The 22,686-nt window shown below is 43.3% G+C and overlaps 1 protein-coding gene across 1 annotated transcript in view; it reads left to right on the top strand.

Moving 5' to 3' along the window:
* The window catches only part of LOC120027067 (cytoplasmic dynein 1 intermediate chain 1-like), a gene marked incomplete at its 5' end in the record, with an annotated part of 38,236 nt that extends 21,367 nt beyond the window's left edge, over nucleotides 1–16,869 (top strand). The window contains 4 exons of the mRNA XM_038971911.1: nucleotides 12,613–12,759; nucleotides 14,939–15,052; nucleotides 16,051–16,184; nucleotides 16,701–16,869. Coding sequence (XP_038827839.1) covers nucleotides 12,613–12,759; nucleotides 14,939–15,052; nucleotides 16,051–16,184; nucleotides 16,701–16,869 — 564 coding nt within the window. The remainder of the gene's footprint in view (nucleotides 1–12,612; nucleotides 12,760–14,938; nucleotides 15,053–16,050; nucleotides 16,185–16,700) is intronic.
* Between the last annotated feature and the right edge of the window lie 5,817 nt (nucleotides 16,870–22,686).

Genomic DNA, 22,686 nt, shown 5'->3' with positions numbered 1-22,686 from the left:
CTCCTATTTCACCATGATTCTTCAAAGTCATGTGGGAATAATTTGCGGTAAAAAAATTCATTTCTCTTAAGTCTCTTTATAACAATCTATCGTATAACTTACATCCCTTTCCAGAGAGAAAGTTTGACCAAATGAAGACACTTATATACAGTATGCAACTTAAGTTTCAAGTTTACAGTTTTTACTCTCACAAGCACTAGTACTGTACATTGAAAATGCCTTTCTCGCTTGCTCTTTCCCAACAATGCAGTAGTGCTATAAAAAATACATTCAAAAGTCAAGTAGAACAAAAACACACAAGAAATAGTAATAAGAAGAACACGAGAAAGTGAGTAAGCTATATATACAGGAACAGTTCCAGGATCAGTAGCTATATACAGGAACAGTTCCAGGATCAGTAGCTATATACAGGAACAGTTCCAGGATCAGTAGCTATATACAGGGTCAGTTCTAGGGTCAGTAGCTATATACAGGAACAGTTCCAGGATCAGTAGCTATATACAGGAACAGTTCCAGGATCAGTAGCTATATACAGGGTCAGTTCCAGGATGAGTAGCTATATACAGGAACAGTTCCAGGATCAGTAGCTATATACAGGGTCAGTTCTAGGGTCAGTAGCTATATACAGGAACAGTTCCAGGATCAGTAGCTATATACAGGGTCAGTTCTAGGGTCAGTAGCTATATACAGGGTCAGTTCTAGGATCAGTAGCTATATACAGGGTCAGTTCTAGGGTCAGTAGCTATATACAGGAACAGTTCTAGGATCAGTAGCTATATACAGGGTCAGTTCTAGGGTCAGTAGCTATATACAGGAACAGTTCTAGGGTCAGTAGCTATATACAGGGTCAGTTCTAGGATCAGTAGCTATATACAGGGTCAGTTCTAGGGTCAGTAGCTATATACAGGAACAGTTCCAGGATCAGTAGCTATATACAGGATCAGTTCTAGGGTCAGTAGCTATATACAGGAACAGTTCCAGGATCAGTAGCTATATACAGGGTCAGTTCTAGGGTCAGTAGCTATATACAGGGTCAGTTCTAGGATCAGTAGCTATATACAGGGTCAGTTCCAGGTTCAGTAGCTATATACAGGGTCAGTTCCAGGTTCAGTAGCTATATACAGGGTCAGTTCCAGGGCCAATACTATATTTACAATGTGCCGGGATGCTGGAGTGGTGGGGTTAGATATGGGTTAAGGTGACTAGGCATCAGGATATATGATAAACAGAGTAGCAGCAGCATATACACTGAGTGTACAAAACATGAAGAACACCTTCCTAATATTGAGTTGCACCCCCGTTTGCCCTCAGAACAGCCTCAATTCGTCAGGCCATGGACTACAAGGTGTCGAAAGCATTCCACAGTGATGCTGGCTAATGTTGACTCCAATGCTTCCCACAGTTGTGCCAAGTTGGCTGGATGTCCTTTAGGTGGAGGACCATTCTTGATACACACGGGAAACTGTATGAAAAATCCAGCAGCGTTGCAGTCTGGCACCTACTGTACTACCATACTCCGTTCAAAGGAACTTTAATCTTTTCTCTTGCCCATTCTCTCTTTGAATGGCACACATACACAATCCATGTCTCAATTGTCTCGAGGCTTAAAAATCCTTCTTTAACTTTTACTTGGTACTCATCCCGGATCCGGGAGCACCCTCATCAGTAAAAAAGCTGACTAGCATAGCCTAGCATAGCGCCACAAGTAAATACTAGCATCTAAATATCATGAAATCACAAGTCCAAGACACCAGATGAAAGATACACATCTTGTGAATCCAGCCATCATTTCTGATTTTTAAAATGTTTTACAGGGAAGACACAATATGTATTTCTATTAGCTAACCACGATAGCAAAAGACCCAACTTTTTTTTCTCCACCATTTTTTTACTGCATAGGTAGCTATCACAAATTCGACCAAATAAAGATATAAATAGTCACTAACCAAGAAACAACTTCATCAGATGACAGTCTGATAACATATTTATTGTATAGCATATGTTTTGTTCGAAAAATGTGCATATTTCAGGTATAAATCATAGTTTTACATTGCAGCCACCATCACAAAATCTCACCAAAGCAGCTAGAATAACTACAGAGACCAACGTGAATTAACTAAATACTCATCATAAAACATTTATGAAAAATGAAACATGAAACATGAAAAATACACAGCGTACAGCTAATGAAAGACCAACATCTTGTGAATCCAGCCAATAATTCAGATTTTTTAAGTGTTTTACAGCGAAAACACAATATAGCATTATATTAGCTTACTACAATAGCCAACCACACAGCAGCATTGATTCATGCACGTTAGCGATAGCGAATAAACCAGCAAAAGATATTACATTTTTCACTAACCTTCTCAAAACTTCATCAGATGACAGTCCTATAACATCATATTACACAATACATATATGGTTTGTTCGAAAATGTGCATATTTAGCGGCACAAATCGTGGTTATACAATGAGAATAGTAGCCAAACTGCAAACAAAATGTCGGGAGAAATCTTGGGAGAGGCACCTAATCTAATCAATAACTAATCATAAACTTGACTAAAAAATACAGGTTGGACAGCAAATGAAAGATACATTAGTTCTTAATGCAACCGCTGTGTTAGATTTTTAAAATTAACGTTACTACGACATACAGCGTGCGTTAAAGCGAGACCGCACCGAAATTAATGGCGGAATAATAGTTTAACATTTTTCAACAGAACAACGAATTAACATCATAAATAGTTCTTACTATTTGATGAGCTTCCATCAGAATCTTGTGCAAGTTGTCCTTTGTCCAGAATAATCGTTGCTCGGTTGTAGATTGTCGTCTTCAACTTTGGAATTAGCAGCAAACATTAGCCATGTGGCGAAAACGTGTCCAACTCACCATAACGCAGCACAAACAAAATACCGAAAATCGCAATATACTGATATAAACTCATATAACTCGGTTTAAATTAACTACATTATGATGTTTTTAACACCTATATCGAATAAAATCAGAGCCGGATAAATCTAACTCCTATAACGAGAGCTTTTCAGAATGCAATCCTGAGGTCTGTCTCGCGTCATGACGAACGTTGAAAAGATTGCACCCCCGGTTCCAAGAGCTTTTGTACGGCCTCAGATCTACCTAGACACTCCATTCCAATTCTCACTGCTTACTGACATCTAGGGGAAGGCGTATGCAGTGCATGTCGACCCATAGATTACATGCAAATTAATAAACTGACCCTGGAACAGAGTGCCCGATTTCAGATTTCTCACTTCCTGACAGGAAGTTTGCTGCAAAATGAGTTCTGTTTTACTCACAGATATAATTCAAACGGTTTTAGAAACTAGAGAGTGTTTTCTATCCAATAGTAATAATAATATGCATATTGTACGAGCAAGAATTGAGTACGAGGCAGTTTAATTTGGGAACTAATTTTTACAAAGTCGAAATGGCGCCCCCCTATTGAGAAAAGGTTTTAACCTGTCTCCTCCCCTTCATCTACACTGATTGAAGTGGATTTAACAAGTGACATCAATAAGGGTTCATAGCTTTTACCTGGTCAGTGTATTTCATGGAAGGAGCAGGTGCTCTTAATATTTTTTACACTCAGTGTATGATGATTACATGTGAGTGTGTGTGCATGTATAGAGTAATGTATGAATGTGTTGTGCGTGTTGTGTATGTGTGTGTGTGTGTGTGTTGGAACGTCAGTGTGAGTGAGTGTGTGTGTAGAATGTGCATAGAGAATAAAATACAATGCTCAACTCAGATAGTCCGTGTAGACGTTTTGTTATCAGTCTTATGGCTTGGGGATAGAAGCTGTTCAGGAACCTGTTGGTGTCAGACTTGATGGTCCAGTACTGCTTGCCGTGCGGAGACTTTAACAATTTTCCAGGCCTTCCTTTCACACTGCCTGGTATAGAGGCCCTGGATGGCAGGGAGCTCGGCCCCTGTGATGTACTGGGCTGTCGGCACCACCTGTCACGCCCTGGCCATAGAGAGGCTTTTATTCTCTATTTTGGTTAGGCCAGGGTGTGACTAGGGTGGGCATTCTAGTTTCTTTATTTCTATGTTTTGTATTTCTATGTTTTGGCCGGGTATGCTTCTCAATCAGGGACAGCTGTCTATCGTTGTCTCTGATTGGGAATCATACTTAGGCAGCCTTTTTTTCCCTTTGGTGTTTGTGGGTAGTTGACTTTGTTAGTGGAACTATAGCCCTAGTAAGCTTCACGGTCGTTTCTTTGTTTCTTGTTTTCTAAATAAAAGAAAATGTACGCTCACCACGCTGCACCTTGGTCCGGTCATTTCCACCTAGATGACGGCCGTGACACCACCCCCTGTAGCACCATGCGATCGAGTGCAGTTGCCATACCAAGCAGTGATGCAGCCAGTCAAGATGCTGTCTATGGGGCAGCTGTAGAACTTTTTGAAGATTTGAGGGCCCATGCTAAATCTTTTCAACCTCCTTCACAACTGTTTGCATGTGTGTGGACCATTTCAGGTCCCTAGTGATTTGGACACTGAGGATCTTGAAGCGTTCGACTGACCCACTCCCCTCCATTTGTTCATGATGAAGAGGCATACACCTCCCCCTCTCGATTTCCCTGAATCCAATGTACTGTCTGCTCGGTGAATGGAGAATTCATTGAGTTGGATAGCCATGGGGGGGGATCTTGTTCGCAAATCCGCGATTGGAGATCATCTATCTTATTATCAAGAGACTGTACATTGGCTTATAGAATGGAGGGAAGAGGTGGCCGGTTTTCCCTTCATCTTAATCTCGCCAGGGTTCCCCCTCTTCTCCCTCTTTTTCGCCTGCGTTTCGGTAGCCCAAACATTTAGTTGGATTTACACAAAGAGCCTAGGCCGATGAGTCGAATTTGAAGCCGGAATTGAGGTTAGTAACTGACGATTTTGATGTTCAACAGTTCTTGTCTATCATAGGAGATGATAGTGGATAAGCACCAAAATAATCACAAAATGGTAAAGTTGGGTCAGGGCTTGCAAGACGGTACAGTACGGCGCCATTATAACAGGTGCTTTTAATAAGGCTGGCGGTCTGCTCTGTGGCTAAGTACTCCTCTCCTTTGGGGTTATTTTGGTTACACTCCTTCATTAGTCCTCTGATGAATGTCTTGGTAGGGGAGTAGAGGAGTGATGATCCTCTTGTTGTGGGGACCCCACCGGGCTGGGCCGGGCGTTCATTATCCCTGTAATGAAGCAGCCCTGTCTGAGGAGCGTGGCCCTGACGGCAGACCCAACCACAGACAGCCGCAGGGTCAAAGATCAGACCCGGGGCCTCTGATGTGCTGATTGAAATGGCTACCTGATGTACATCTACTGTACATCAGAGATGGGGCTTAAGGTTGGGGGCCTAGCTTAGCGAAGTTAGCATTTAGGAACATGTGAGGGCTATATTAAAGGGGCAATCTGGGATTCAAACAACAACAAACCTATATGTCATTCATTTATAAGTAAAAAAATGTATGCAACAATCACGGAGTGCCCCTTTAATGCCAAAAGAGGGAGAAAAAATCTCACTCAAACAAGTGTGCTTGTATGTGAGTGAGGGAGGGATAAATAAGTGTTGAGTGAGAGAGTTAGCATTATATTAGCCTTGTGTGCCACGCTTCTAGGCTGTCCTAGGCTGGTGAACAAGAACACCATTATATCTTCTTAAGACGTTGATCAATTGGTTGTGGTTTTTTACTGGTGTCTCTGTGGCCTTCAACAAGTTAAAGTCTATTGAATCTGACTTTATAATACACTGTGTCTGTGTAGCATATTTTTGTACAGTATGTCTTTGTATGGACTCTATGTGTTGTTTATGTATTATTTCATATTTAGGCTATACATTTATATATCATTGCATAGCGCTACCCACTTTTACATTCAAACCCAGTCACCCGGTGGTAACTCACTCAAATCTAAATATTTAAAATAAACCGAGAATATTTAGAATAGAGTGTAAATATTCTCGGTCAGCATCAAACATTGTGTGTTAATGGATTTGAACCTTAATCCAGATTCCCCTGCTGTTCCCCATGGGTAAATAAACTTCTCAGGGATGGTTTCTGATGGCCAACACAATACTATATTTTTACCCCTAAAGCTCAGTTTATTTTGAGTCTCGTTTTGGAAAAACACTTCACATCTGAGACTCTTCTGTAGCCGTTCTGGAAGAAGGAGAGAAAGAAGCGTGTTTTCTTTTGCTTTGGTTTGTTTTCCAGTCCTCTTTAAAATGAACTCGAGGTGCAGGACTTGGCGGTTGCACATGTTGTGGTGGGGGAGAGACAGAGACGGAGCGAGAGAGTGAGAGACTGAGAGAGACACACGGAGAGAGTCTCTCTTCTCTTTGTTTTACTCACTCACAAAACAGTAGATCTTAAAGAGAAAAGAAAACAATCCCACCACACTGTATCCCTATTTCACTTTAACCAGATCAAATGGGCTCTCCTCAATGTGTAAACAGGGAAAAGTACTGCCAGTGGACCGTGTACGGTTCAGTTCTGGTTCAAGAGAAAATTTGGTCAACACAGAGAGAGTGGTTTATGTTTATGCAGTGGTAGGTACAGTAGATATTACGGGTTAAATTGTATCTGTTCTGAAAAGGCAGTTCTGTACTCAGGACACAGAGTTGATTTGATGACCAGAAGACATTGTTATGACAAGAGCATAGAGTTTTACCTGACCAGGTCACATTCTGGTCAGTAAACTCAGGGCCCTACTCAGAAAAGTATACCACTGGTTATAGTATACCACTGGTTATAGTATACCACTGGTTGTAGTATTCCACTGGTTATAGTATACCACTGGTTGTAGTATACCACTGGTTATAGTATACCACTGGTTATAGTATACCACTGGTTGTAGTATTCCACTGGTTATAGTATACCACTGGTTATAGTATACCACTGGTTGTAGTATTCCACTGGTTGTAGTATTCCACTGGTTATAGTATACCACTGGTTATAGTATACCACTGGTTGTAGTATTCCACTGGTTATAGTATACCACTGGTTGTAGTATACCACTGGTTATAGTATACCACTGGTTGTAGTATACCACTGGTTATAGTATACCACTGGTTATAGTATACCACTGGTTGTAGTATTTCACTGGTTATAGTATACCACTGGTTATAGTATACCACTGGTTGTAGTATTCCACTGGTTATAGTATACCACTGGTTATAGTATACCACTGGTTGTAGTATACCACTGGTTATAGTATACCACTGGTTATAGTATACCACTGGTTGTAGTATTCCACTGGTTATAGTATACCACTGGTTATAGTATACCACTGGTTATAGTATACCACTGGTTATAGTATACCACTGGTTATAGTATACCACTGGTTATAGTATACCACTGGTTATAGTATACCACTGGTTATAGTATACCACTGGTTATAGTATACCACTGGTTGTAGTATTCCACTGGTTATAGTATACCACTGGTTATAGTATACCACTGGTTATAGTATACCACTGGTTATAGTATACCACTGGTTGTAGTATTCCACTGGTTATAGTATACCACTGGTTATAGTATACCACTGGTTGTAGTATTCCACTGGTTGTAGTATTCCACTGGTTATAGTATACCACTGGTTATAGTATACCACTGGTTGTAGTATTCCACTGGTTATAGTATACCACTGGTTGTAGTATACCACTGGTTATAGTATACCACTGGTTGTAGTATTCCACTGGTTATAGTATACCACTGGTTGTAGTATACCACTGGTTATAGTATACCACTGGTTATAGTATACCACTGGTTATAGTATACCACTGGTTGTAGTATTTCACTGGTTATAGTATACCACTGGTTATAGTATACCACTGGTTATAGTATACCACTGGTTATAGTATACCACTGGTTATAGTATACCACTGGTTGTAGTATTTCACTGGTTATAGTATACCACTGGTTATAGTATACCACTGGTTATAGTATACCACTGGTTGTAGTATTTCACTGGTTATAGTATACCACTGGTTATAGTATACCACTGGTTATAGTATACCACTGGTTGTAGTATTTCACTGGTTATAGTATACCACTGGTTATAGTATACCACTGGTTATAGTATACCACTGGTTGTAGTATTTCACTGGTTATAGTATACCACTGGTTATAGTATACCACTGGTTATAGTATTCCACTGGTTATAGTATACCACTGGTTATAGTATACCACTGGTTGTAGTATTTCACTGGTTATAGTATACCACTGGTTATAGTATACCACTGGTTGTAGTATTTCACTGGTTATAGTATACCACTGGTTATAGTATACCACTGGTTATAGTATACCACTGGTTATAGTATACCACTGGTTGTAGTATTCCACTGGTTATAGTATACCACTGGTTATAGTATACCACTGGTTATAGTATACCACTGGTTATAGTATACCACTGGTTGTAGTATTCCACTGGTTATAGTATACCACTGGTTATAGTATACCACTGGTTATAGTATACCACTGGTTATAGTATACCACTGGTTATAGTATACCACTGGTTGTAGTATTCCACTGGTTATAGTATACCACTGGTTATAGTATACCACTGGTTGTAGTATTCCACTGGTTATAGTATACCACTGGTTATAGTATACCACTGGTTGTAGTATACCACTGGTTATAGTATACCACTGGTTGTAGTATTCCACTGGTTATAGTATACCACTGGTTGTAGTATTCCACTGGTTATAGTATACCACTGGTTATAGTATACCACTGGTTGTAGTATTCCATTGGCTGTAGTATACCACTGGTTATAGTATACCACTGGTTGTAGTATTCCACTGGCTGTAGTGTTCCACTGGCTGTAGTATACCACTGGTTATAGTATACCAGTGGTTATAGTATACCACTGGTTGTAGTATACCACTGGTTATAGTATACCAGTGGTTATAGTATACCACTGGTTGTAGTATACCACTGGTTGTAGTATTCCACTGGCTGTAGTGTTCCACTGGTTATAGTATACCAGTGGTTATAGTATACCACTGGTTGTAGTGTTCCACTGGCTGTAGTATACCACTGGTTATAGTATACCAGTGGTTATAGTATACCACTGGTTGTAGTATTCCACTGGCTGTAGTATACCACTGGTTATAGTATACCAGTGGTTATAGTATACCACTGGTTGTAGTATTCCACTGGCTGTAGTATACCACTGGATGTAGGAAAGGAGAAGGGTTACGTCCCAAATGGCACCCTATTCCCTTTATCCTTCTAATGCAGTGGGTTAAATCAGGGTCGAACAGAGCGTTTCTTGGTAGACTTAAACAAATCTACTTTGAAAGAAAAGTATACATCTCACACACATGGTTGTGGTCTTAAAAAAAGAAGACACACCTGTAACATGTCAGATATAGAGTTGAAATGTATTCCGTTTGTAAGTTTGCTTCCCAATATTACACTTTATATACACAGAAGACTGAAATATAACAAAACTGTTTGAAATAGAAACATCAAATTTGTTTTGTTGTTGAAATATTGTTTAATAATTATGAAATTATGAAAAATATGAATAACATTCCACGTATGAGTCCACTAGGTAATTAGACTGCAGGAAAGGGCTACAGTGCACTTCATTTGATCAGGGCCGAGGGAATAGGTTTCCATTTGGGACTTAGCTCGAGGGTATGCATTCAGAGGAAAGGCAGACTTGCTCCCGGACAATACTCCTTCACCCGCTTTGAGGATAACACAGTGCCACCGGCGCGGCCCGCTCCCAAGGACTGTGACCGACGTGAGTAAGACATTTAAGCGTGTTAACCCTCGCAAGGCTGCCGGCCCAGACGGCATCCCAAGCCATGTCCTCAGAGCATGTGCAGACCATCTGGCTGAAATGTTTACGGACATATTCAATCTCTCCCTATCCCAGTCGGCTGTCCCCACTTGCTTCAAGATGTCCACCATTGTTCCTGTACCTGAGAAAGCAAAGGTAACTGAACTCAATGACTATCGCCCTGTAGCACTCACTTCTGTCATCATGAAGTGTTTCGAGAGACTATTCAAGGATCATATCACCTCGACCTTACCTGACACCCGAGATCCACTTCAATTTGCTTACCGCCCCAATAGATCCACAGACGATGCAATCGCCATCACACTGCACGCTGCCCTATCCCATCTGGACAAGAGGAATACCTATGTAAGAATGCTGTTCATTGACTATAGGTCAGCCTTCAACACCATAGTACCCTCCAAGCTCATCATTAAGCTCGGGGCCCTTGGTCTGAACCCCGCCCTGTGCAACTGGGTCCTGGACTTCCTGACGGGCCGGCCCCCAGGTGGTGAAGGTAGGAAACAATGCCTCTACTTCACTGATTCTCTCACTCACTCTCACCCAACGTCAACAAAATGAAAGAGATGATCGTGGACTTCAGGAAACCTCAGAGGGAGCATGCCCCTATCCACATCGGTGGGACACCAGTGGAGAAGGTGGAAAGTTTCAAGTTCCTCCGACGTACACATCACTGACAATCTGAAATGGTCCACCCACACAGACAGTGTGGTGAAGAAGGCACAACAGCGCCTCTTCAACCTCAGGAGGCTGAAGAAATTAGTCTTGGCCCCTAAGACCCTCATAAACGTCTACAGATGCACAATTGAGAGCATCCTGTCGGGCTGTATCACCACCTGGTACTGCAACTGCACCGCCCACAACCTCAGTGCTCTCCAGGGGGTGGTGCGGTCTGCACAACGCATCATCGGGAGCACACTGCCGCCCTCCAGAACACCAACATCACCCAATGTCACAGGAAAGCCAAAATGATCATCAGGGACAACAACCACCCGAGACACGGCCTGTTCACCCCGCTATCATCCAGAAGACGAGGTCAGTACAGGTGCATCAAAGCTGGTACTGAGAAACTGAAAAACAACTTCTAAGGCCATCAGACTGTTAAATAGCCATCACTAGCCGGCTACCACCCAGTTACTCAACCCTGCACCTTAGAGGCTGCTGCCTCATGTACATAGACTTGGAATCACTGGTCACTTTAAAAATGGAACACTAGTCACTTGAATAATGTTTACATACTGCTTTACTCATCTCATATGTATATACTGTATTCTATTCTACTGTAAATTAGTCATTGCCACTCCGACATTGCTCAATCTAATATTTCTATATTTCTTAATTCCATTCTTTTACTTTTAGATTTGTGTGTATTGTTGTGAATTGTTAGATACTACTGCACTGTTGGAGCTAGGAACACAAGCATTTCACTACACCCGTAATAACATCTGCTAAATATGTGTATGTGACCAATACAATTTGATTTGATTTGAGAGTAGAGGCTACTTTGCAATCTGCACGCTGAGACCGTGGAAGAAGCCATATGTGATGCTCAGTGAAGAGGAAACAGAACTCAATAAACAAAGCGCCAGAGAGCGCCACGCTTGTCATGATGGAGGTTACACTTGGCGCTCTGCTGGCTCCTGCAGGGTTTGATGCGGTAATATAAATTGTCTGGGGCCACAATCCTCCACATTGTCTCTGTCGTTACCCCCACGTCACCCCTCTCCTCTCCTCAGTAGACCCTGTACAGTCAGCTCATCATCTCTTTCTCCCTCTCCCTCTTTCTCCCTTTCTCGCTACCCAACTTCTCTCTCAACCTCCCTCTCTCTTTCCCTCCTTACTCAAAACAACGCTGTTGTGCTCCCCCCCCCCCTCTCTCTCTCTCTCTCTCTCTCTCTCTCTCTCTCTCTCTCTCTCTCTCTCTCTCTCTCTCTCTCTCTCTCTCTCTCTGTCTCCTGCTCTCTCTCTCTCTGTCTCCTGCTCTCTCTCTCTCTCTCTCTCTCTGTCTCCTGCTCTCTCTCTCTCTCTTTATCTCTCTCTCTCTTACTCTCTCTCTCTCTCTGTCTCCTGCTCTCTCTCTCTCTCTCTCTCTGTCTCCTGCTCTCTCTCTCTCTCTTTATCTCTCTCTCTCTCTCTCTCTCTCTCTCTCTCTCTCTCTCTCTCTCTCTCTCTCTCTCTCTGTCTCCTGCTCTCTCTCTCTCTCTTTATCTCTCTCTCTCTTACTCTCTCTCGCTCTCTCTCAAGCTCTCACTCTCTTGCTTTCTCTCACTCTCTCTCACGTTCTCTCGCTCTCTCACTCTCTCTCTTACCCTCACTCACTCTGTCTGGCGCTCTCTCTTGCTCTCTCGCTCTCTCACTCTTTCTCTCTCTCGTACCCTCTCTCACTCTCTCTCTTGCGCTATCTCTCTCCTCTCGCGCTCTCTCTTGCTCTCTCTCTCTCTTACCATCGCTCACTCTCTCTATTACCATCGCTCACTCTCTTTCTCTCTCGCTCTCTCTCGCGCTCTCTTACCATCGCTCACTCTCTCTCTTGCACTCTCTTTCTTTCTCTCTCGCTCTCTCTCTCTCGCTCTCTCTCTTACCCTCTCTCGCTATCTCTTGCGCTATCTCGCTCTTTCTCTCTCGCTCTTTCTCTCTATATATCTCTCTTACTCTAACTCCTCTCTCTTTTTCTATTGTTCTCTTTCTTTCTGCCCATCTGTCTTCCATCACTTCTTTCTCTCTCCCTCTATCCCCCTTTTTTTCTCTCCTACACCTTTCTTTATCTCTCCCTCTGTTCTCCAGTCACCCGTGGTGTCAGTGGGCTTTGCTAGGTTCCATCCTAACCTGGTGGTGGGGGGGACCTACTCTGGCCAGATAGTCCTGTGGGACAACCGCAGCCACCGCAGAACTCCTGTACAGAGAACCCCCCTCTCAGCTGCAGCTCACACGGTAAGTCCACAGTGCAGTCCACCCTATTCCCTTTATAGTGCACTACTTTTTACCAGCGCAGTATGGGCCCTTGTCAAAAATAGTGCACTATATAGGAAATAAGCTGCCATTTGGGACGCACAATAAGTCTCCATATGCACTGAGACACACTGTAACTTTCATCTTCAACATATATTACTGGTTTAGAGGTGGTCATACACTATATTCACATCCAGAGCTGCAACACAGTGCATTAAAAACATATAAGAGGAAGAATAGAAATGTCCTTGTACATCCTATATATCCAGGGTTCCCCAACTGGCAGCCCGCGGGCCGAATTTGGCCCGTGGGTGGTTTTATTTGTCCCCCTTAGTTTTCTGAGCAAAAAATCTAAAACTATATTTTTAATGACATAAAATACTATCACATAAAATACTATAAAAACACCAGGAAATCATCTCCAAGTGATTTTAATTTTGGAAATCTGTTTCCAAGTATTCCCACGCACAATAGAGAGACGTGATCGTATACAAATGCAAGCAAGGTTTGAAATTATTATGTTTTAAGTCAAATATTATCTGTTTGGGTTTCTAGCGGTCAATTTGCAGACTACTAATTATTTGTTATCATGTTACCCTGAACATCCCCTCAAGAAAAATGTGTCCTGCGGCTGAGTCTAGTTGATGATCCCTTCTATATGGCTCCCGAGTGGCGCAGCGGTCTAAGGCACTGCATCTCAGCGCAAGAGGCATCACCACAGTCCCTGGTTCGAATCCAGGCTGTATCCCATCCGGCCGTGATTGGGAGTCCCATAGGGCGGCGCACAATTGGCCCAGCATCGTCTGGGTTTAGCCGGTGTAGGGCATCATTGTAAATAAGAATTTGTTCTTAACTGACTTGCCTAGTTAAATAAAAAAATATATATATTCTATCCTGTATCCTGTATGTTATCTACCATAACTACCTTCTTAACCTCAATCTATTCACCCCAACAAACCCATTGAGCCTTAACACATTGTGAATACCACCCAAGGCAGGCAATAACGTTTATTGGTAGTGGTGGGAGGTGGGGGGGGTTATTGTATGTCTAGGCCTTCGCCTCATTGTCCCGCCTGCTCTCTGAAAGGGGCCTTTGTGGGCGAAAAAAAAATCAATTTGAGGTCAATAATGAGATAATGGTTTCACACAACACATTGTATTTGCACAGCGCTGGATGCCGATGCTAAGTTGGAGTAAGGGGCTGTTGCACATTGGCATCTCTTCACTCAATAAGAGCTTTCTGTCATCTCAGTGTTGTAGGAAGACAATATTTTACATGTTTGTGCATATTCAGGTTATACCTGCTGATAACTTTCATAAGATATGAAATGTGTGTGAAATAAAGTATACTGCCTTATTCACATGTAGAGCTATTTAAACACAACACTATGATGTAGATACAAATTAAATAACTGAATTGGAACTGAAGTGATACAATAAGGGAGACATCCAGTGTTTTTTCATTGCCATTCCCTTTCAGTTTTTTTACTTCCTGTGTCTGTACTTCATATGTCTGTTCTGTCTGTACGTAATGTGTCTGTCCCTCCTGGGTCTGTACTGAATGTGTCTGTACTGTCTGTACTTCATGTGTCTGTACTTCCCGTGTTTTTATTTCCTGTGTACGTCCTTCCTGTGTCTATCCTTCCTGTGCTTGTACTTCCTTTGTTTTTATTTCCTGTGTACGTCCTTCCTGTGTCTATCCTTCCTGTGTCTGTACTTCCTGTGTCTCTACTGTCTGTACTTCCTGTGTGTCTTCTGTCTGTATTTCCTATCTGTACTTCATGTGTCTGTACTGGCTATACTTCATGTGTCTGTATTTCCTGTGTCTCTACTGTCTGTACTTCCTGTGTTTTTATTTCTTGTGTATGTCCTTCCTGTGTCTATCCTTCCTGTATCTGTACTTCCTGTGTCTCTACTGTCTGTACTTCCTGTGTGTCTACTGTCTGTATTTCCTGTCTGTACTTCATGAGTCTGTACTGGCTATACTTCATGTGTCTGTCTCTCCTGTGTCAGTACGTTGTGGCTGTCCTTCCTGTGTCTGTCCCTGCTGTGTCTGCACTTCCTGTGTCTGTACTTCCTGTGTCTGTACTGTATGTACTTCCTGTGTCTGTACTGGCTGTACTTCCTGTGTCTGTAATGTCTGTCCTTCCTGTGTCTGTAGCACCCGGTGTACTGTGTGAACGTGGTGGGAACACAGAACGCCAACAACCTGATCACCGTGTCCACAGACGGCAGGATGTGCTCCTGGAGTCTTGACATGCTCTCTCAGCCACAGGTAAGAGCTGATCCGACATCAGTCAATAATGATCTGTATCATTAAGGCCCATCTCTTCAAACTGATTCAGAGTCAGCAATAGATTAGATAATCACATATGACATAGGGCATATTGTCATTAAAGAGATTGGTACTATAACTGACTCATACAAACAGTGTAGCTAATACCATGACAAAGCCCTATCAAACAGTGTAGCTAATCCCATGATAAAGCCCTATCAAACAGTGTAGCTAATACCATGATAAAGGCCTATCAAACAGTGTAGCTAATCCCATGATAAAGCCCTATCAAACAGTGTAGCTAATACCATGATAAAGCCCTATCAAACAGTGTAGCTAATACCATGATAAAGCCCTATCAAACAGTGTAGCTAATCCCATGATAAAGCCCTATCAAACAGTGTAGCTAATCCCATGATAAAGCCCTATCAAACAGTGTAGCTAATCCCATGATAAAGCCCTATCAAACAGTGTAGCTAATCCCATGATAAAGCCCTGTCAAGCAGTGTAGCTAATCCCATGATAAAGCCCTATCAAGCAGTGTAGCTAATACCATGACAAAGCCCTATCAAGCAGTGTAGCTAATACCATGACAAAGCCCTATCAAACAGTGTAGCTAATACCATGACAAAGCCCTATCAAACAGTGTAGCTAATACCATGACAAAGCCCTATCAAACAGTGTAGCTAATACCATGACAAAGCCCTATCAAACAGTGTAGCTAATACCATGGCAAGGCCCTATTAAACACAATGTATGCTATATAACTGCAGTATGTCTATGTGACATATGTTACAGACTTGCTATAACTAGGTCAGCACAACCTTAACATGAGGTTAAAACCTTTAACTGTGTGGGTGTGTGTGTGTGTGTGTGTGTGTGTGTGTGTGTGTGTGTGTGTGTGTGTGTGTGTGTGTGTGTGTGTGTGTGTGTGTGTGTGTGTGTGTGTGTGTGTGTGTGTGTGTGTGTGTGTGTGTGTGTGTGTGTGTGTGTTGTAGGAGAGCATGGAGCTGGTGTACAACAAGTCTAAGGCTGTGGCTGTGACAGGCATGGCGTTCCCCACTGGAGACGTCAATAATTATGTGGTGGGGAGTGAGGAGGGAACCGTGTACACCGCATCCAGACACGGCAGGTTAGAGGAACACACGTACACACACAAACACACACTGAGACACACAAACACGCACGGAGACACTGACAAACACACACACACCAACACACACACGCACACTCACACAGGTAGACACTGAGACACACTGACACCTATACTTTCAGTGATTGATATACAACCACAAATAGCAAGTGAACCCATGTATAGTTACAGACAGATATGTACACACACACTAAGTTTTATATTTTGATGTAGCATATCTCAGCGAGAAGCTCCTGTTAACTCTTGAACATGCTATTAGGACCTAGTTCCCCCCCATATAGTGTCCTCGGTTCTCTCTGACACGCACTCTCTCTGTCTCTCTCTTTCTCTTTCTCTCTCTGTCTCTCTCTCTGTCACTTTTTCTCTCTCTATCTTTGTCTCTCTATATCTCTCTCTCTGTCTCTCTCTTTCTGTCTTTCTATCTCTGTCTTTCTCTCTCTCTCTCTGTCTCTCTCTCTCTCTGTGCCTCTCTCTCTCTCCCATGCTCCTTTGCAGCAAGGCGGGGATCTGTGAGATGTTTGAGGGCCACCAGGGGCCAGTGACGGGCCTCAGCTGTCACAACGCTGTCGGCCCCGTAGACTTCTCCCATCTCTTCGTCACCTCGTCTTTTGACTGGACTGTCAAACTGTGGAGCACCAAGGTAGAGGAACCTGTTTGTGTCTAAACTAGGTATTACCTACATGTCCTGACTGAGTAGAGAAATGCAACAGACACAGAGAGACTGTCAGTGTCACAGACTGTGTTCATGAGTCAAATAGGCTCCTCTTTTTGAATTTGTTCACTGAGTCAAAAAGAGGAGCTAAATAAATACATAGATACATTAGGAGGGAGGGAGGGACAGAGGGAAGAGGGAGGGAGGTTATGTGTCCGTGGCAGTGAGCCGACTGGACTGGAGTGGACTGTGGATGGACGGAGCGAAGGATGGATGAAGAAAGGGAAAGAAGGGATGGAGGGATGGAGAGAACGGGAGGAGTGAGGCTGTTGACTGGGGTTCAAACTACAGAGAGGCAGCGGGGGCCAGGGAGGCTGCAGACTGCTGTGGAACTCCTCTCTCTCCCATTCTGGCCTTTCTGTCTGGAGACAGAGGAGCGCACCACAACCACCACAGAGACGGACAGAGGGAGGGAGGGGTGAGGGATGGAGGGACGATAAAGGGAGAGGGAAATAGTAAAGAAGTGATGGGATAAGAGAGAGAGGGACTGGGTAACATACAGTATATAGTCGAGAGGGAGAGAGAAGAAAGTGAGAAAGCTATTGAAAATAAAAGAGGGAGAGTTAAAGTTAAATTAGGAAGATCCAGCTGGCTGGAAGGGTTGGTTTAGGAAGAAGAGAAGGGAACAGAAGAGGTGAAGAGGAGAAAAGAAGAGAAGAGGAGAAAAGAGAAGAAGAGAGAAGAGAAGGAGAGAAGAGAAGAGAAGAAGAGGAGAGAAGAGAAGAAGAAGAGGAGCGAAGATAAGAAATGGAAAGAAGATAAGAAGTGGAGAAAGGAAGAAGAGGAGAAATAAGAAAGTGAGAGAAGAGAAGAAGAAAAAAGAATATGAGAAGAGAGGAGAGAAGAAAAGAAAGAGGAGGAGAGGAGAAAAGAGAAGAAGAGGAGAGAAGAGGAAATAAAGACCCCATCATAAAATTCACTCCACTGAACAGAAATATAAACGCAACATGTAAAATGTTGGTTCCATGAGATGAAATAAAAGATCCCAGAAATGTTACATACGCACAAAAAGCTTATTTATCTCAAATTGTGTGCACAAATTGGTTTACATCCCTGTTAGTGAGCATCCCTTGTACTGGGGACAATAAAAGGCCACTTTAAAATGTGCAGTTTTGTCATACTACACAATGCCACAGATGTCTCAAGTTTTGAGGGAGTGTGCAATTGGCATGCTGACTGCAGGAATGGCCACCAGTGCTGTTGCCAGATAATTTTATGTTAATTTCTCTAACATAAGCCGCCTCCAACGTCGTTTTAAAGAATTTGGCAGTACGTCCAACCGGCCTCACAACCGCAGACCACGTGTAACCACGCCAGCCCAGGACCTCAACATCCGACTTCTTCACACGCTGGAGCTGGAGACGTGTGCTCTTCACGGATGAATCCCAGTTTCAACTGTACCTTGCAACCGGCCAGATGACGTTGTGAACCGTTTGCCCCATGGTGGCGGTGAGGTTATGGTATGGGCAGGCATAAGCTAAGGACAACGAACACAATTGCATTTTATTGATGGCAATTTGAATGCACAAAGATACCGTGACGAGATCCTGAGGCCCATTGTCTTGCCATTCATTCGCCGCCATCACCTCATGTTTCAGCATGATAATGCATGGCCCCTTGTCGCAAGGATCTGTACACAATTCCTGGAAGCTGAAAATGTCCCACTTCTTCCATGGCCTACATACTCACCAGACATGTCACCCATTGAGAATGTTTGGGATGCTCTGGATCTACATGTACGTGTTCCAGTTCCCGCCAATATCCAGCAACTTCACACAGCCACTGAAGAGAAGTGGGACAACATTCCACAGGCCACAATCAACAGCCTGATCAACTCTATGCGAAGTACATGTCGCGCTGCATGAGGTAAATGGTGGTCACACCAGATATTGACTGGTTTTCTGATCCACGCACGTGCCTTTTTTTTAAGGTGTGTGTGTGTGCGTGCATGTGTGTGGTTGTGGGCACACCATCGTGCGTGGTTGTGGGCACAGCTGGCTAACCTTTGCTTACCTAAGGTTACCATAGAGGTTTACATTCGCCTTGCCAATCAACACCATCAAACGACACAGCTCTCTCCACAGAGAGTTCAAAAGGCCAGAATGCAATACTCTGAATGTGTTTTTACACTCAGCGGCGCAAATATTGTGGTTATGAAACCATATGGGTTGTGAGCTGCTTGACTCTGATGTTGACAGGGAGACGTCTAGAGACTGAGGGCGCATAACTTAACTGTTTCGGCCTAGTTATGACCTTAGAAAACAGTTTCTGTGTCTGAAATAGCACCCTATAGTGTACTAGTGGTACGCAATATGGGCATTCTATTCCCTATATAGTGCACTAGACTAAGGAATAGGGTGCCATTTCGGACACAGCTAATGTCTGATAGGAGACCATGGTGATTTTTAGCCTCAAATTTATGAAATAGCTGTGCTCATTCATGCTAAGTCACAGTTCAGCTGGTTGATCATTATTATAATAAGTGTCTCTCTGGCTTGATTGTGTGAACGAAGGAAGCCTACTCATCATAAGATCTTCATTCCACTACTTGGCCTGGTTTGACCTGATGTCCTTAGCCAGATCACATTCATAAAGTACTTCATAATAACTTTTCTGCCCCTTCTGTTTCCCAGGAAATGGAACCATATTCCCTATATATAGCTGTGGTTAAAAGTAGTGCACTAAATAGGGAATAGGGTGTCATTTAATATGTTTTTTGGAGACTGAATGAATGGAACAACTGGAGTAAAGGCAGACCAGGATTCTCTCTGTTCAACCTCCATTTTGGAATTTATAGACCAGGATTCTCTCTGTTTAAACTCCATTTTGGAATCTATAGACCAGGATTCTCTCTGTTTAACCTCCAGTTTGGAATCTATAGACCAGGATTCTCTCTGTTTAACCTCCAGTGTGGAATCTACAGACCAGGATTCTCTCTATTTAAACTCCATTTTGGAATCTACAGACCAGGATTCTCTCTGTTTAAACTCCATTTTGGAATCTATAGACCAGGATTCTCTCTGTTTAACCTCCAGTTTGGAATCTATAGACCAGGATTCTCTCTGTTTAACCTCCAGTTTGGAATATACAGGCCAGGATTCTCTCTGTTCAACCTCCAGTTTGGAATCTATAGACCAGGATTCTCTCTGTTCAACCTCCAGTTTGGAATCTACAGACCAGGATTCTCTCTGTTTAACCTCCAGTTTGGAATCTACAGACCAGGATTCTCTCTGTTGGAACTCCAGTTTGGAATCTACAGACCAGGATTCTCTCTGTTGGAACTCCAGTTTGGAATCTACAGACCAGGATTCTCTCTGTTGGAACTCCAGATTGGAATCTACAGACCAGGATTCTCTCTGTTTAAACTCCAGTTTGGAATCTACAGACCAGGATTCTCTCTGTTTAAACTCCAGTTTGGAATCTATAGACCAGGATTCTCTCTGTTTAACCTCCAGTTTGGAATCTACAGACCAGGATTCTCTCTGTTTAAACTCCAGTTTGGAATCTACAGACCAGCATTCTCTCTGTTTAACCTCCAGTTTGGAATCTACAGACCAGGATTCTCTCTGTTGGAACTCCAGTTTGGAATCTACAGACCAGGATTCTCTCTGTTTAAACTCCAGTTTGGAATCTACAGACCAGGATTCTCTCTGTTTAAACTCCAGTTTGGAATCTATAGACCAGGATTCTCTCTGTTTAACCTCCAGTTTGGAATCTACAGACCAGGATTCTCTCTGTTTAAACTCCAGTTTGGAATCTACAGACCAGGATTCTCTCTGTTTAAACTCCAGTTTGGAATCTACAGACCATGATTCTCTCTGTTTAAACTCCAGTTTGGAATCTACAGACCAGGATTCTCTCTGTTTAAACTCCAGTTTGGAATCTACAGACCAGGATTCTCTCTGTTTAAACTCCAGTTTGGAATCTACAGACCAGGATTCTCTCTGTTTAAACGCCAGTGTGGAATCTACAGACCAGGATTCTCTCTGTTTAAACTCCATTTTGGAATCTATAGACCAGGATTCTCTCTGTTTAACCTCCAGTTTGGAATCTACAGACCAGGATTATCTCTGTTTAAACTCCAGTTTGGAATCTACAGACCAGGATTCTCTCTGTTTAAACTCCAGTTTGGAATCTACAGACCAGGATTCTCTCTGTTTAAACTCCAGTTTGGAATCTACAGACCATGATTCTCTCTGTTTAAACTCCAGTTTGGAATCTATAGACCAGGATTCTCTCTGTTTAAACTCCAGTTTGGAATCTACAGACCAGGATTCTCTCTGTTTAAACTCCAGTTTGGAATCTACAGACCAGGATTCTCTCTGTTTAAACTCCAGTGTGGAATCTACAGACCAGGATTCTCTCTGTTTAAACTCCATTTTGGAATCTATAGACCAGGATTCTCTCTGTTTAACCTCCAGTTTGGAATCTACAGACCAGGATTCTCTCTGTTTAAACTCCAGTTTGGAATCTACAGACCAGGATTCTCTCTGTTTAAACTCCATTTTGGAATCTATAGACCAGGATTCTCTCTGTTTAACCTCCAGTTTGGAATCTACAGACCAGGATTCTCTCTGTTTAACCTCCAGTTTGGAATCTACAGACCAGGATTCTCTCTGTTGGAACTCCAGTTTGCCTTTGAATTTATTTTTACAAACATGAGTTTGGCCAGAGTCTGTGGCTTCAGGCTCATGTGATGGTGTCTATAGAGCAGGTCAGCAACGCAGAATATCCTCTCCACGCTTGCAAAGCCACTGGGGATGCTAAACACCCTTTGTGCCACTCTTGCCAGGCTGGGCAGGGATGCATAGTTTTGGTTTTATTTTTATCTGCCCACCTTGTTCCTTTCTGTTAGTGTTACGGCTGTCCTCGCTGACAGAAGGTGGGGACCAAAACGCAGAGTGGTTAGTGTTCATTCTTTTAATGAAAATCAACAAAACACTTCAAAATACAAAAACAACCAACGTGACAAAACCGAAACCGTCCTGTGTGGCAACAAAACCTCCACAGGAACAAACACCCACAAAACACAAGTGAAACCCAGGCTGCCTTAGTATGATTCTCAATCAGGGACAACGATTGACACCTGTCTCTGATTGAGAATCATACCAGGCCGAACACAAAATCCCAACATAGAAAATCAAACCTAGACCAACCCACCCAACTCACGCCCTGACCAACTAAAACAAATACATGACAAAGGAAAACAGGTCAGGAACGTGACAGAACCCCCCCCTTAAGGTGCGAACTCCGGGCGCACCAGCACAAAGTCTAGGGGAGGGTCTGGGTGGGCGTCTGTCCACGGTGGCGGCTCTGGCGCTGGTCGTGGTCCCCACCCCACCATAGTCAACCCCCGCTTCCGTGGCCTCCTCCCAATCTTCACCTTCCATGTCAATCCCACTATTTCAAAGGGCAGTAACAGACTGAGGGGTAGCACCTGACTGAGGGATAGCACCTGACTGAGGGGTAGCACCTGACTGAGGGGTAGCACCTGACTGAGGGGTAGCACCTGACTGAGGGGTAGCACCTGATTGAGGGGTAGCACCTGACTGAGGGGCTCTGGCGGATCCTGGCTGGCGGAAGGCTCTGGCGGATCCTGGCTGGCGGAAGGCTCTGGCGGATCCTGGCTGGCGGAAGGCTCTGGCGGATCCTGGCTGGCGGAAGGCTCTGGCGGATCCTGGCTGGCGGAAGGCTCTGGCGGATCCTGGCTGGCTGGCAGCTCCTGGCTGGCTGGCTCTGGCTGGTCCTGGCTGGACGGCTCTGGCTGGT

Source organism: Salvelinus namaycush, chromosome 32 (genome assembly GCF_016432855.1).
Source record: "Salvelinus namaycush isolate Seneca chromosome 32, SaNama_1.0, whole genome shotgun sequence".
NCBI classification, from domain to species: Eukaryota; Metazoa; Chordata; class Actinopteri; order Salmoniformes; family Salmonidae; genus Salvelinus; species Salvelinus namaycush.
This window is presented reverse-complemented; position numbering and strand designations above follow the sequence as displayed.